Source organism: Gadus chalcogrammus, chromosome 12, assembly GCF_026213295.1.
Source record: "Gadus chalcogrammus isolate NIFS_2021 chromosome 12, NIFS_Gcha_1.0, whole genome shotgun sequence".
Classification (NCBI taxonomy): domain Eukaryota; kingdom Metazoa; phylum Chordata; class Actinopteri; order Gadiformes; family Gadidae; genus Gadus; species Gadus chalcogrammus.
This window is the reverse complement of record NC_079423.1, coordinates 3,988,249-4,000,748: the sequence shown is the minus strand read 5'-3', so window position 1 is coordinate 4,000,748 and position 12,500 is coordinate 3,988,249. Positions and strand designations below refer to the sequence as shown.

At 43.5% G+C, this 12,500-nt stretch overlaps 2 protein-coding genes and 1 long non-coding RNA gene across 3 annotated transcripts in view; all 3 read left to right on the top strand.

Annotated features, from left to right (window-relative positions):
- Positions 1-7,471, top strand: part of LOC130392700 (uncharacterized) — a 27,517-nt gene extending 20,046 nt beyond the window's left edge. The window contains exon 3 of the long non-coding RNA XR_008897055.1: positions 7,340-7,471. This is a non-coding gene — a long non-coding RNA (uncharacterized LOC130392700). The remainder of the gene's footprint in view (positions 1-7,339) is intronic.
- gsx2 (GS homeobox 2) lies at positions 3,280-4,224 on the top strand. Its single transcript, XM_056603205.1, has 2 exons — positions 3,280-3,655; positions 3,875-4,224. Exons 1-2 carry the CDS (start codon positions 3,280-3,282, stop codon positions 4,222-4,224), a joined length of 726 nt encoding a protein of 241 aa, XP_056459180.1.
- A 2,748-nt stretch (positions 7,472-10,219) lies between the features above and the next one.
- The window catches only part of pdgfra (platelet-derived growth factor receptor, alpha polypeptide), a 28,250-nt gene continuing 25,969 nt past the window's right edge, over positions 10,220-12,500 (top strand). Inside the window, exon 1 of the mRNA XM_056603203.1 lies at positions 10,220-10,463. The gene's annotated coding sequence lies outside the window, so the exon portion shown is untranslated. The remainder of the gene's footprint in view (positions 10,464-12,500) is intronic.

Sequence of the window (12,500 nt, the reverse complement as noted above, 5' to 3'; positions counted from 1 at the left end):
ACCAGAGCAGGGAGGACCAGAGTGTTTCCTTTCAGTTTTGGTATTCAAGATGTGTTGCCTGGTAACTGATAAAGGGGGCAAATCATGCACTGTATTGGCCAAGATGGGCTGCAGACTGGCCCCTGGGCCACAATGGCACGTTTGTAAAAAGGCGTTGAAACAAGTTAATGACGCTTGTTCAACAGAGCCGTAATGGTCTTCTTCACGGTGGACTACGGCCTGAGAAGGCGGCTGAATGAGGGGAGCTTGCATAAGGATCACGCTCTGACACGGTGGTGTGTGTTTAGCGCACACTCACATGTAGATTCACAGACACATGCATGAAGACACACATACACATGTATGTAGACACGCATACACATGTAGATTCAGACACACACACATGCATAACTACGAAAACACACAGACAAAGAATTAAACACATAGACACACGCACATGTAGATTCACGGACACACAAACACACACATATAAATTGAAAAGCCCAATACGACTCTCACAGATGTATATTCACACGCACACACACACGTAGATTTACATGCACACAAAACACATAGACCCATATGTAGATTTAGGTACACTTGTAGACACACACATGGATTTACACACCCATAAACACTACCAGTAGATTTACAAAAACGCACATGAAGATTCACACACACAAACACGTGAATTTACATATACATGTGGACACATACACGAAGATTCACATACACAAACAAACAGTCTTTTTCTCTGAAATACAAACTTTAAATGTCAAAGTACACAAAAATACGCACACTCTGGAAGACATGCTCCTGCCAAATTACAACCTTTTAGGTAATACTGATATGAAGATATTTCCAATCTTAAATATTAATCAGCTATGTCAACGTGTGTTTTATTTTATTTTATTGATATTTGTACAAATCGTTATACGGAATTAATTAATTGTTTGCTGTTTAACCAGTAGTACGTTTTATAAGGGACCCATTTGTTGAGTGGGCTTCCTAGCCGAAGCTCACAAAAGTGTACAGTCCCGTTAACCCGAGCAGAAGAAAGAGAATCAAAAGATTTCCCTCCCCTAAATGGTCTTATTTTCCCCTTGAATTATGAAAGTAAGGGTAAGGTAACAGTCTGTGCTCGGTACCCGACGGACTAATGCTTCCTAAATCCTTCCACGTGCCTCCACTAGTCCCTGCAATTAGGCCTCATTAAAGCCTCATGAAGAGCCTCGTTTGGCGGATTACTTAATTGACAGAAATTGTATCGTGCAGTCCTATTATGGAAAAATTATATTAGACGTAGGACGGTGTGATGAGGGCGTGCGCCGCGCATCATTCCGCATGGGTTGCTTCTCTCTCTCTCTCTCTCTCTCTCTCTCTCTCTCTCTCTCTCTCTTACACACACACACACACACACACACACACACACACACACACACACACACACACACACACACACACACACACACACACACACACACACACACACACACACACACACACACACACACACACACGCGCACACACACACACACACACACACACACAACCTCTCTCTCTCTCTCTGTCTGTCTCGCTTTCGGAACAGTTATTCGCACCATAACAGCTCAGCGCGTCTCACTGTCAAGCGCCGTGTTCATGTTATTAGAACAATTACACTCTCTGTGACAGCCCTGTTTGTCTGCAGCATCACTAGAGTGGGAGCAGCTCTCCTGCATAACAAGCACTTAAACTCTCATGAGTACACCGGTTTTGGTAAAGGCATGTTTGCCCCTCAGGCGAAATATTTAAAAGTGTTTGTTTTTAATATTAAAATCATCAAAAAGTCGATCCATTATCAAGATTAGTATGAAGTGAATTCAAGGAAGTGTAGTAAAGTGCCTGAGGAAGATTGAGGTGACAAATAATTAGTGTGCTACTTTTTAGGCCTCAGAACAGCCAAAAGATAAGATGCAAGCCCACCTAATCGTTTAGCACCTCAAACTTTGCACCTTAAAATTTTTTTGCAAAACCTGCAGACGGCGCGCGCTCCGGTGCCCCCCCCCCCCTTTCCCCCAGCCACCGTCTGAAGGCTCGAGGCGTTACTTAACAGATGAAAGCAGCGCGCGGACCGACTGGTGACCCGTCCGCGGATCAAACCCACTAATTATTGTCACAAGACGCGGGATTAACGCATATCTGGAATAGCTGCGTGTTTACCGTTCGCAGACTCACCCATAATAAACACTTTCTAATGGTTTGCTAATCGCTATCAAATAGCAGAAACTCGGACTCAGCCGCAGTTCATAATTCTTTAATTGCTCGGTGGTGTGAAACCTAAACTTAAGCGTGATTAGCTACGTCTTTATTTGGTCCGCTAATTGGTCACCTGGGCGATCTGTTAGTGAAGGAAGGTTTAGGATAGGGCATAAGACATTTGGATGAAAAAGAAAAAGAAAGGAAAAGATCTTCCGGGAATTAAGTAGAATCTGTGGAATACTGGGGCCTAATAAATCTATATATATTTTTAATATAATTATATATTGACCTATCTTCTAAACAATATCTTCTTTGTGAGGCTGTGCACTCTAAGGGTCGTTTGATTTCATGATTAACTAGTCTACTAGTCTAAAACCAGTCTAAATAATTATCATGATGGTTGATGCACATGGACCATCCATTCCACTTTTTCTATAGGCTATTGTGGGCTCATGGTTTTGTATAGGTGGGACATGTATGTATACATGTGTTGTGTGTTGTGTGTATGTATACTGGCTGCTGGAACACCTCAGCTGAGATTAATAAAGTATATCTTATCTTATCTTACGGTGGAAGTTTTCATAATAAATGTACAAATATTTATTACAGTGAAATAACCTTTTACGAGACATATTTTAACTAATCATCAAACTGTTTTACATGTTTTTCCTCTTTGTATTTTATTAGCTATTATATCCATACTTATTGCTTGGCCAAAATAACGTTTTTTAATAAACCTTAAATATGTCCAGCAATACTTTGCCAGACTCCACCAGTGCCCTTGATTGTGGAGTTAAAGCCGCTAATCTACAAATTGAGAGTTGGGGGAACGTCACGTGGTGTGGGTCGTCCGGCTGCGTAAACCCTCGGAGACGGGAACGCACGTGGATGACGCTGAAGGGCCAGCCCTCCTCGAGGTCCCCTTTTGTTGAGCCGTCAACATAAGCACCTTTTCACATCCCGAGGCGCTCACAGAAAACCTCTATCCTCTTGCGCGAGGACCGAAATACACACAACTCATCCCCAGCGCCAACACAACACACACACACCACCATCACCATGTCGAGGTCCTTCTACGTCGACTCTTTGATCATCAAGGATACCGTGCGCCCCGCACCGGTGGAGCATCCGGTGCGAGACTTCCTCATCCCCGTCAGCATGCATTCCACGAGCATGCTGGGTGTCAGCGCGCCCGTCTGCCCGTCTAGGAAGAGTGGGACCTTCTGCGTGTGTCCCATGTGCGTCACGTCCCACATCCACTCATCACGCAGCAGCATCCCCGGTCTTAAAAGTCAGTTTCCCGGCGCGGAGGCACAGTACTGCCACAGGATTGGCCACCATCCGTCCTCCGCTCTTACGCACCCGGGACAGACACCTGTCTGCACTCCCACCTACAGCGTCACAGATCCCCGGAGGTACCACTGCCTCTCCATAGGTAAGAAGTTTTTCCAAAGTTGACCGTAATTCCAAACTTTAAAAAAAACGAATTGCCTTGTTTAGATTCGTTTTTTACATTTTGAAAGTGAATCAAACTTTGGGGATGTTTTACGCAAAATTACGCACAGCATAATTTAGTGTCCGTTTTATAGTGTAATGTTTACAATGTTTCGATCGTGAAGGCAAACCCTTAATGTTTAAATGTTTCTGTCCACAGCCGCGTCCGAGAGCAGCCACATCCAGAACGGCAAGAGGATGCGCACGGCGTTCACGAGCACGCAGCTTCTGGAGCTGGAGCGCGAGTTTTCTACCAACATGTATCTCTCGAGACTGCGCAGAATCGAGATCGCCACCTATTTGAGCTTGTCGGAGAAGCAGGTGAAGATCTGGTTCCAGAACCGCAGGGTGAAGCACAAGAAGGAAGGCAAGGGCACCCAGAGGGGTGTCCACGGGGGCTGCAAGTGCGCCAGCAGCACCACCCACACAGACTACCCGAGGTCGGAGGACGAGGGGTCCCTGTCCCCGGCCTCCACCTCGGAGGAGAAGGAGGAGGTGTCCCCGATCTGATAGCCGGGATAGATTCAATCTTGGCAGCACTTAGTGACTATTCCCCCCGTGTATCCTCCTTGGAGCGTTATAAAGAAAAAAAACTCTCCGTCCACCCCATCTCCGCGCCTCATGAACTTGCTGCGTTATGTAAAATAAAGAGTACAACTATAGTTGTACGAGTTGTGTACACGTTTCCCGTGGCCCTACTGTACACCAGTGCACTGTTTATCCGTTTGAAATGTATCACGTGTGTATATTAAATACCCAAGATGAAGTACCTGCCTGCCTGCCTGCCCACCTGCCGTGTTTTAAACCTTGACTGGAGACACACCTGAGCTGTATCGCGAGATCTGCCCGAGCATCCAACCGGCAAATGTGAGATAATAACGGAATCCCACGCGCGTCATCAGTGAGGTTGTGTGGTGCAATGCAACCCGTGGTAATAGAATAGCCCTTTTGTGAATTTGTAAAATATGTATATTTATTTAAATAAAAACTTGTGTGCTCATACCTTTACATTGCGTTTTGCACTGCACGATTTTTTTATCATTTGAATGATAAATGATGCAAATATACAAAAACAGTTTTCCTTTAGAAAGTGGATAGTAAAACCGTTTATCTTTTTAACCATCATCACACTCTCTATCTATCGGTTATTTGTTCATCTATCAATCTATTAATCTAAACCATAGATCTTATCTAAGTATATAGGCCTACCATATAAAAAAATGTAAGACATTTCTGTAAGCTTCGATGAAAGTGGTTTAAAAAAAGTTATTCATTATATTATTATATCATTATTATTATTTTATTATTATTGTTGTTATTATTATCATTATTATTATTATTATTATTATTCCTTATATTCTTTTAAAGTCCAGAAGTATTTAAATATGAGCTAATCCTATGATCTTCAGAAGATATATAAGCCTATGTATCCTATAATAAGTAGTCCTATAGCATTTTCCATCTCGCTTAAACGTGTCGTTTCAAAACATCAGTCGATTTATTTAACCTTCATGGTGACACCTGACATTTCATATATCTTACGTTTAGACCGACTTGATCTTTAAAGGTAGTAATAATTTGTCCGCGTATATGGGCCATTTGAATGTGAAACGAGTGTATAAAAGCTTTATGACGACTATAGTTGTAGGCCTGGGTTCTCCTGAATCCTGACCACAAAAGGCTACCCGATCGCGCCCCTGGTGCACGGCCAATAGCCCATTAATGTTCGCTTTTCAAGAGATTTTGGTTGTCCAAAGCGAGTTTAATTGCGGTTTCGGTCCCACGTTGGTTGATTATTTCTTCAGAACCACAGAACAAGGATATATAGAACTGTGCAAAGGCTTTGACATGTTAGATTGTGCTGCCTTGGGACTCGTATTTAGCCCGGGACCCCCGACGGCTCTGGGCTCACAGGGCTTTGAAGAGGCAGCCCCGGGGTTCCTCCGAGTCCCAGAGAACGATTTAGTCACTGTTTCATTAGGCCCTATTTGAACCTTTCAACTTATGGTAAATTAAGGGGGCATGGCGAGAAAAATGGAATAGACTCCAAGGAGGGATTACGTAGGAGGGGCCATTGGAAATTAGCTAACGGTTAATTTAACGCGTTTCTGTCAAAGTTTGGGATACATTCCTAATTGAGAGGGGAAGCAGGTGAAGTCTTAGTCCAGCGTGGACCTATTCATGGCGGGAATAAATGGTGCCTATTCACGTCCCGCTGGTGATCATATATTATTGGGCGAAAGCCACCTAATGAATATATATTGTAGTTCTTATTAATCGAATTAAACGTCACCACCTCGCAGGTGTGCACGTGAAAGACCAGCAGAACAATTACAAACGCTTCAACAATGGAGTTGGTGAAAGTAAAAAACAGCGCCCCCCCCCCCTAACCCTAACCCCCTTTCCATGGACCCACTGGCAGTGACCCCGAGCCGCCGGGGCACCGAATATAGACAGAGGCTTCTTTTCTTGTCGAATCCACCCGGCCCATACCGAGAATGGGGCGAATTGAATTGTCTTATCTCCAAGATCAATATAGCCAGGGAGTCCAACCGTTCAGGTGAGGGCTTTTCGGCACGTATATATAATTCGATAGTTGCCGTGAGGGTCCGTTAATACATAGACTCCATGACCAATACACTCTCCAGATCGACATCACTCCGGAGAGGTCGGGCCATGGCTATTCCATTGAAAGTGTGGCAATTACGCATGACAAAGGACAATTAATAAGCGCGCGCCTTTCAGACTGTTGCAGCTGCTGTTTTATGGGGAGAAGCGCTCGAGTGCCAATGTGGAAAAGAGAGGGAGGGATAGGGTGAGAGAGAGAAAGAGAGAGAGAGAGAGAGAGAGAGAGAGAGAGAGAGAGAGAGAGAGAGAGAGAGAGAGAGAGAGAGAGAGAGAGAGAGATGGAGATGGAGAGAGGCGGAGGGGGGGAGAGAACCCCTGGTTCGGTAATGAAACTACCAGCGACATTTTCTCCTCAACTTCGACATGCCCTGACGTCTAAATCCGTCATAAATCCTTAACTCATTCTGTGCTTTATTCATGGGGGGGGGATTAATCTGGACACGCGCCCCTTAACCCTGTCTTTCACCCGACTCCTGGGAGGCGGTTAAACACGACATAACACGACATAACACGACATAACACTCCGATTTTATGGTCACCCTAAATTCCGCCCACTTGTTGAATTCCAACAAACACTTGCAATGGGCATCATGATACCCGGTTCCGTACCTGGATTTGGATCATTTTAAACGTATTTTATTTGAAAGTAGGCTATTGTATCACAGACTCATTTTTTTGTTGAACAAAGTTGACAATCAGTTATTGAATGGGAAATTAGCATATCTTGATAATCTCTGAATTCGTTTTTTAACATTTAGGCTAAAAGTAGACACTTAACAACTTGAATGCATTGGCGGTTTTCATTGATATTTATTTTTATCGATTAGATTATAAACATCAGGTAATCGGAAAGCATACAGAAGCAAACCTTTAATTGCGTTTAATCCTTTTCGGACAAGTCTCAGGATATGTATCCAGCTCATTGCCAGCTTGTAGGCCTACTGTTTGCTATTAAGACACTCTCAACCAACTGCTAGTTTGGGCTTTATTTTTTTAGATATGATATTTGGAGACCCTTGGAATTTGTGACATCACAGCAAGTTATATGGATCTCCCCGGAGCAGCGGAGCTCTGCAGCGCTGAGGTGCGGGGGAGGCGGCGGTCGTCGGGGTTGGATTCAGCACGCCGGACAGCTCCTCTGGGAACCGTCTCTAACCTCCTCTTCGGGTCCGTTGCCACTCAGTTGTCCATTGGTCACTCCACGCACATTGACGTCAGAACTCTTCATGGCCAATCACAGACCACCCGGTGACCACATTTCTTTACAGAAAGTTCTCATTGAGTTGTCAACAGCTGAAACGATTATTCCTGTTTTGTTATTTTCGAATACTAACAAAAATATAAATAATAAATACAATAAATATTCATATTTATAATATAGATTTGTAGTTTTGGTCTTCTCAGATTGGTCGAGTCGAGACTAAATGTTCTGAATTTGAATGCCATTGTTTTGTATTGCCAAACCCTAATTCTCCTTTATGATTTGTCTCAGTACTGTCTGACTTTAAACCCTACTCACTCCTTAATGATCTGTATCTGTACTCACAGTCTAACCCCTATACCTGCTCATAAATGACCTGTCTCTGTACTCACTAACCGCTACCTGCTCCTAAATAGCCTGTCTTTGTTTTAACTATCCAACCACAATCCTGCTTCTCCATGATCTGTCTCTGTCTAACCCCTGCTCTTTAACGACCTTTCTCTGTATATACCTTATAACCCCTACCTGCTCCTCAAAAACCTGTTTCTATACTAACTATCTGACCCATACGCTTCTTAATGACCCGTCTCTGTGCATACTGTCTAACCCCTACCTGCTTCTTAATGACTTGTCTCTGTACATACTGTCTAGATCCTACCTGCTTCATAATGACCTGTTTCTGTACATACTGTCTAGATCGTACCTGCTCCTCAATGACCTGTCTCGACCTATCTGACCCATACATGCTCCTTAATGATATGTCCATACTATAGACATATCATTAAGAAGCAGAGAGTAGACAATATAGTCTATACTGTCTAACCTCTTCCTGCTTCTTAATGACCTGTCTCTGTATATATGACCCCGTATACCTGCTCCTCAATGACCTTTCTCTATACTCACGATCTGACCCATTAACGATCAGTATTTGTACTGTCTAACCCTACCTGCTCCTCAATGACCCGTCTCTGTTTCCACTGTCCAAACCTTTGTTGCTCCTGACATTCCTGTTTCTGCAGTCAGTGTCTACCCCATATATGCTCTTTCATGATCTGTCTGTTTTCACTTTCTGAATTATACATCCATGTTCTGTAGGGTTGGTCATTTTTTGCAGTTGACGGTTGGATTTCTTTAGGCTAAGAATAGGCCTACAACATAGTTTTATCTGTTCTATGGATCTTGATTTTTTTTGTGGGAGTCACATTTGAAGTCAATATAAAGCCTATGAATTGCGCATTTACAGAGGAATAGCCATGTTCTATTGTGCTATATTGCGCCCCCTGGTGGCCGAAGAGGGTCATACTTTAGGTCCACTATTGGCTGTGGACGTTGCAGTGTCCTCCTCTAACGTTGTGCAATATATTTAACGCAACACACCCGAGCATTGAAGTGTCACTTGATACAAAGAGAGGATATAAAGTGTATGCCTCACGTTTAATCCCTTTTAATTAAGCGGAAGCGCCCATCTTTTGTTTCTTTGTTCTTGCGAGGCTTCTTCCCTTTATAATTATTGCTATTGCCTGTTTTATGACTCTTCAACACGTCAATACATGTCTTGACTTCCATCGAATATAGCGCCAAGGCGTGGATATAGTTACCATTTCGCGTGTCCTTACATTAGTGGCTGAAGAGCACCACACAAAAAGAGAAACCCTGAAAAAGCCTGCAGGCTGACGGTTGGGCTTAACGGCTAAAGTTAGAGGTCCTTTGTTTGGAGAACAAGGGACGCTGTTCTTTTCGCGCTTGCTCCGAGGAAACATGTGGAAGTGATTGTGCCTATCGGCTGGAGCGCTGTTTCTCGGGCTGCCAAGCGCTGAGCCTCCGGGTGAAATCTCGCTCGGATACCCCGCTTCACTGCCCCGAGATAGGTGACTCCTAATGAGCCATTATTCTGCCCACCCCTCGGTCCGACAGGTCAACCCCAGGCTACGAGATCTGGGGACTTATTGAATAGTAGACGGTCTATGTGGATAAACAGCTGACACACCTGCACCAACACGTAAGGGACCGTGCACACACGTACACGTACACGTACACACACACACGCACACACACGTGCACACACACGCACACACACACACACACACACACACACACACACACACACACACACACACAGGCACACACACACACACACACACACGCGCGCGCGCGCACACACGCACACGCACATACACCCTCTCTCTCTGTTCAGAGAGAGAGCATCACCAGTAGATATAAGATGGTGTTGGAGCGCCCTCTATGAGTTTGTAGATATCTTTGTGGTTTTAAAAAAACAACCTTTTCACATCATGTGGCCTGCAGGCAAAAAACGAATAGGTATGCATATTTGGAGGAAACGTTAAAAGAGAATAGAGCTTTTCGGTTGGCAAGATAGATATTCATGTTAGGGATGTTTAATAAGGGCCAATCAAACTTCATCATGGGCTTAAAACTAAAGATTGTTATCCAGAAAAATTCTTAGTTGAAAAATAAAAGGAAAACATATCTGTATGGAAATAAATACAACAAATGTTAATCTAATTTCAAACGACCAACTCGAAACGCTGCTGTTACTTTTTCTGAACGAGACTCTTATTTTGAAGGGAACCTCTGCGCTTGATGGGAGTAGAGGAGGAGAGGAGGGGGGCATTTCCTGCGAGTTATTTACTTTGAGCCAGATGATTAGTTTTTTTGGGGGGGAGGAGGAGTATGGACTGTAACATTGAATCAATTACAGGTCGCTGTAGCCCAGGCGCATTCAGAAACGCGGCTGTAGAAGTGGACGGAGCGGCGCACGTATGCTCGCTCTGCCGGCGAACAAACCACTTCTCCGGACACATACTGCACCTTGGACCGTTCCCTCCTGGAGCCTTTACGCTCCCGATGCGCATTGGATGTAATTAATCGAAAGGAATATAAAACCCTGGGATTGTAAAAGGTAATAGAATGGTTTGAATCTTGATCATCACCACTTGAGATCATTTAATGTAGTAACAAATTTAAGCTGTGTTGGCGCCCATTAATTGAGGGTGTGGGACTTGTTTTTTTTAATGTCAATTAAAAAATATATATATTCCAAAATAAAACAAACTTAACCTCATGAAATAGATAAAGTTAAATTACCACCACTTAAAATAACAAAGCGTTTTTTTCCTATAATTTGGAATCAGTTGAAAATCTGGTTGATTCCCTGCAAAAAAAGTTATTCCTCCCATGGAACTGGACCTGGGATGCCCACTCCGTTTCAGTTTCTGCAACACTTTATCGGGCGATAGGGATGATAGGAATTCTTGCTTATCGTCCACCATATGGTCTCACCTCCGGGGGCCTAGCGGGCAGACGTGGCTCCCTTGGCTGAATGAAAGTGCTTCTTTTCGGCCTCACAGCTGGAGGTGTCACCTCGCGGACTGAAGCGCTATTGTGGAGATGCCTGACACTTAATGGAAAACACATTGGAGAAAACCTATTCCTTTTTTTTCTACCCATTTTTTCTTCGCCTGCACATGGAATGCTTTAAAAAAGGAATATCTGCATCGCAATGATTCGAGGCTGCGGAACAGAAAGTGGCAAAAGGAAAGAAACTTTTGCATATGGGCAAACTGCTTTCTTCCAGAGTCACAACTTTTGAAGCACTATGCCGATGGATACAGGAGAAACGGCACGCGTATAGCGTAACTATATATTTAGTTTCTTCATTCTGCTGTTATAATTGACTTATTTTGTAATCGTCCAGAGGCGCTTCAAAAAAAAGTCAAGAGTCAAAGGTTTTAATGAGTGAGGGCTCATTAGGGATCCACTCCCCCGCTGTGTGGGAAAGACATGGCTCAGAAGAGAAGATTGATGATCATCTATAATCAATTAATCGATTCAGTACACACATGTGTGTGCCTGCTATTAAGCAATTGAACATCGTATTTTGTGCAAAATCAGAACAGGAGAGAGTATAGAGTAAACAGTGGGGCCACATTCCTTCAGTCTAGCGCACGAGCCTTAGACGAATAGAGCGACATGCAGACTGGGAATGACTTTTCGCTGAAATCTCATTTCGAAATGATGTGCTTACAAAGAGTTGTGTTGACACCCTGGCCAAAGTTGGTCTGCAATGTCTGGAGATTCTCAAGCGAATAATACTTTGTTGTGTAAGCGCGCGCGAGTGTGTTTGTGCGCGCGCGTGGAGGGCGTCCACTAATTATACTCTTGCTAAACCCAGGTTGGCACGGTAATTAGCCTGTCCTGTCTCGGATGAACTGAAGCCACAAAACACTTTGTCAGGGCAAACGGTTTATGGAATTATTTGGAAAAAGGGCCATTGTTCGATGGATTTCCCATAAAGTCCATATTGGACAAAGCGCACAAGAGACATGATGATTTCAAAGGAGAAAGGAAAATAAAAGACATGAAAACAGAGGTGCGGAGAGACTGTTTCAACTTCAGGGTTATGGTTATTAAGCAAGAGTTGAAGAGGCAGTTGGGGAAGTTTGGATGAACTCTTACAGCAGTGTGCTACCCAGTTATCCAGTGTGCTGGTTGGGTTGTTTCGCTCTTATTCATTTGTTCCCGGACAGATAACAGATAACTGAGCGTCACTGGACAACATCTATGGTCAAACGGACCATGATGGAACCAGTTCGATGTGTTTGTTGTTGTTTTTGAGAAATTCGATTTAAATTGAAAACGAGATACACTTTATATATTGGCCCTTGTTTTTCTGCGCGAATGCAATCCCCTTATATTAGACCATATCCTAAAGAAATTACGTAGCCTATATAGGTAGGCTACTATAAATGTTATTAGCATTTATAGTAAAGATATTTGTTTTTATAGTAGATCCACTATCGATCGTGGTAGTTAATGTTGAAACCGTTTTTTGTTGAAGCAATTTAGTTGGCCTATTCTTGTTTGAAATTTACAGAAAAGGACTGTAAAAAAAAATATGCGGAGACGAAACCGTCTCGACGCAGTCATAAAGCGGACT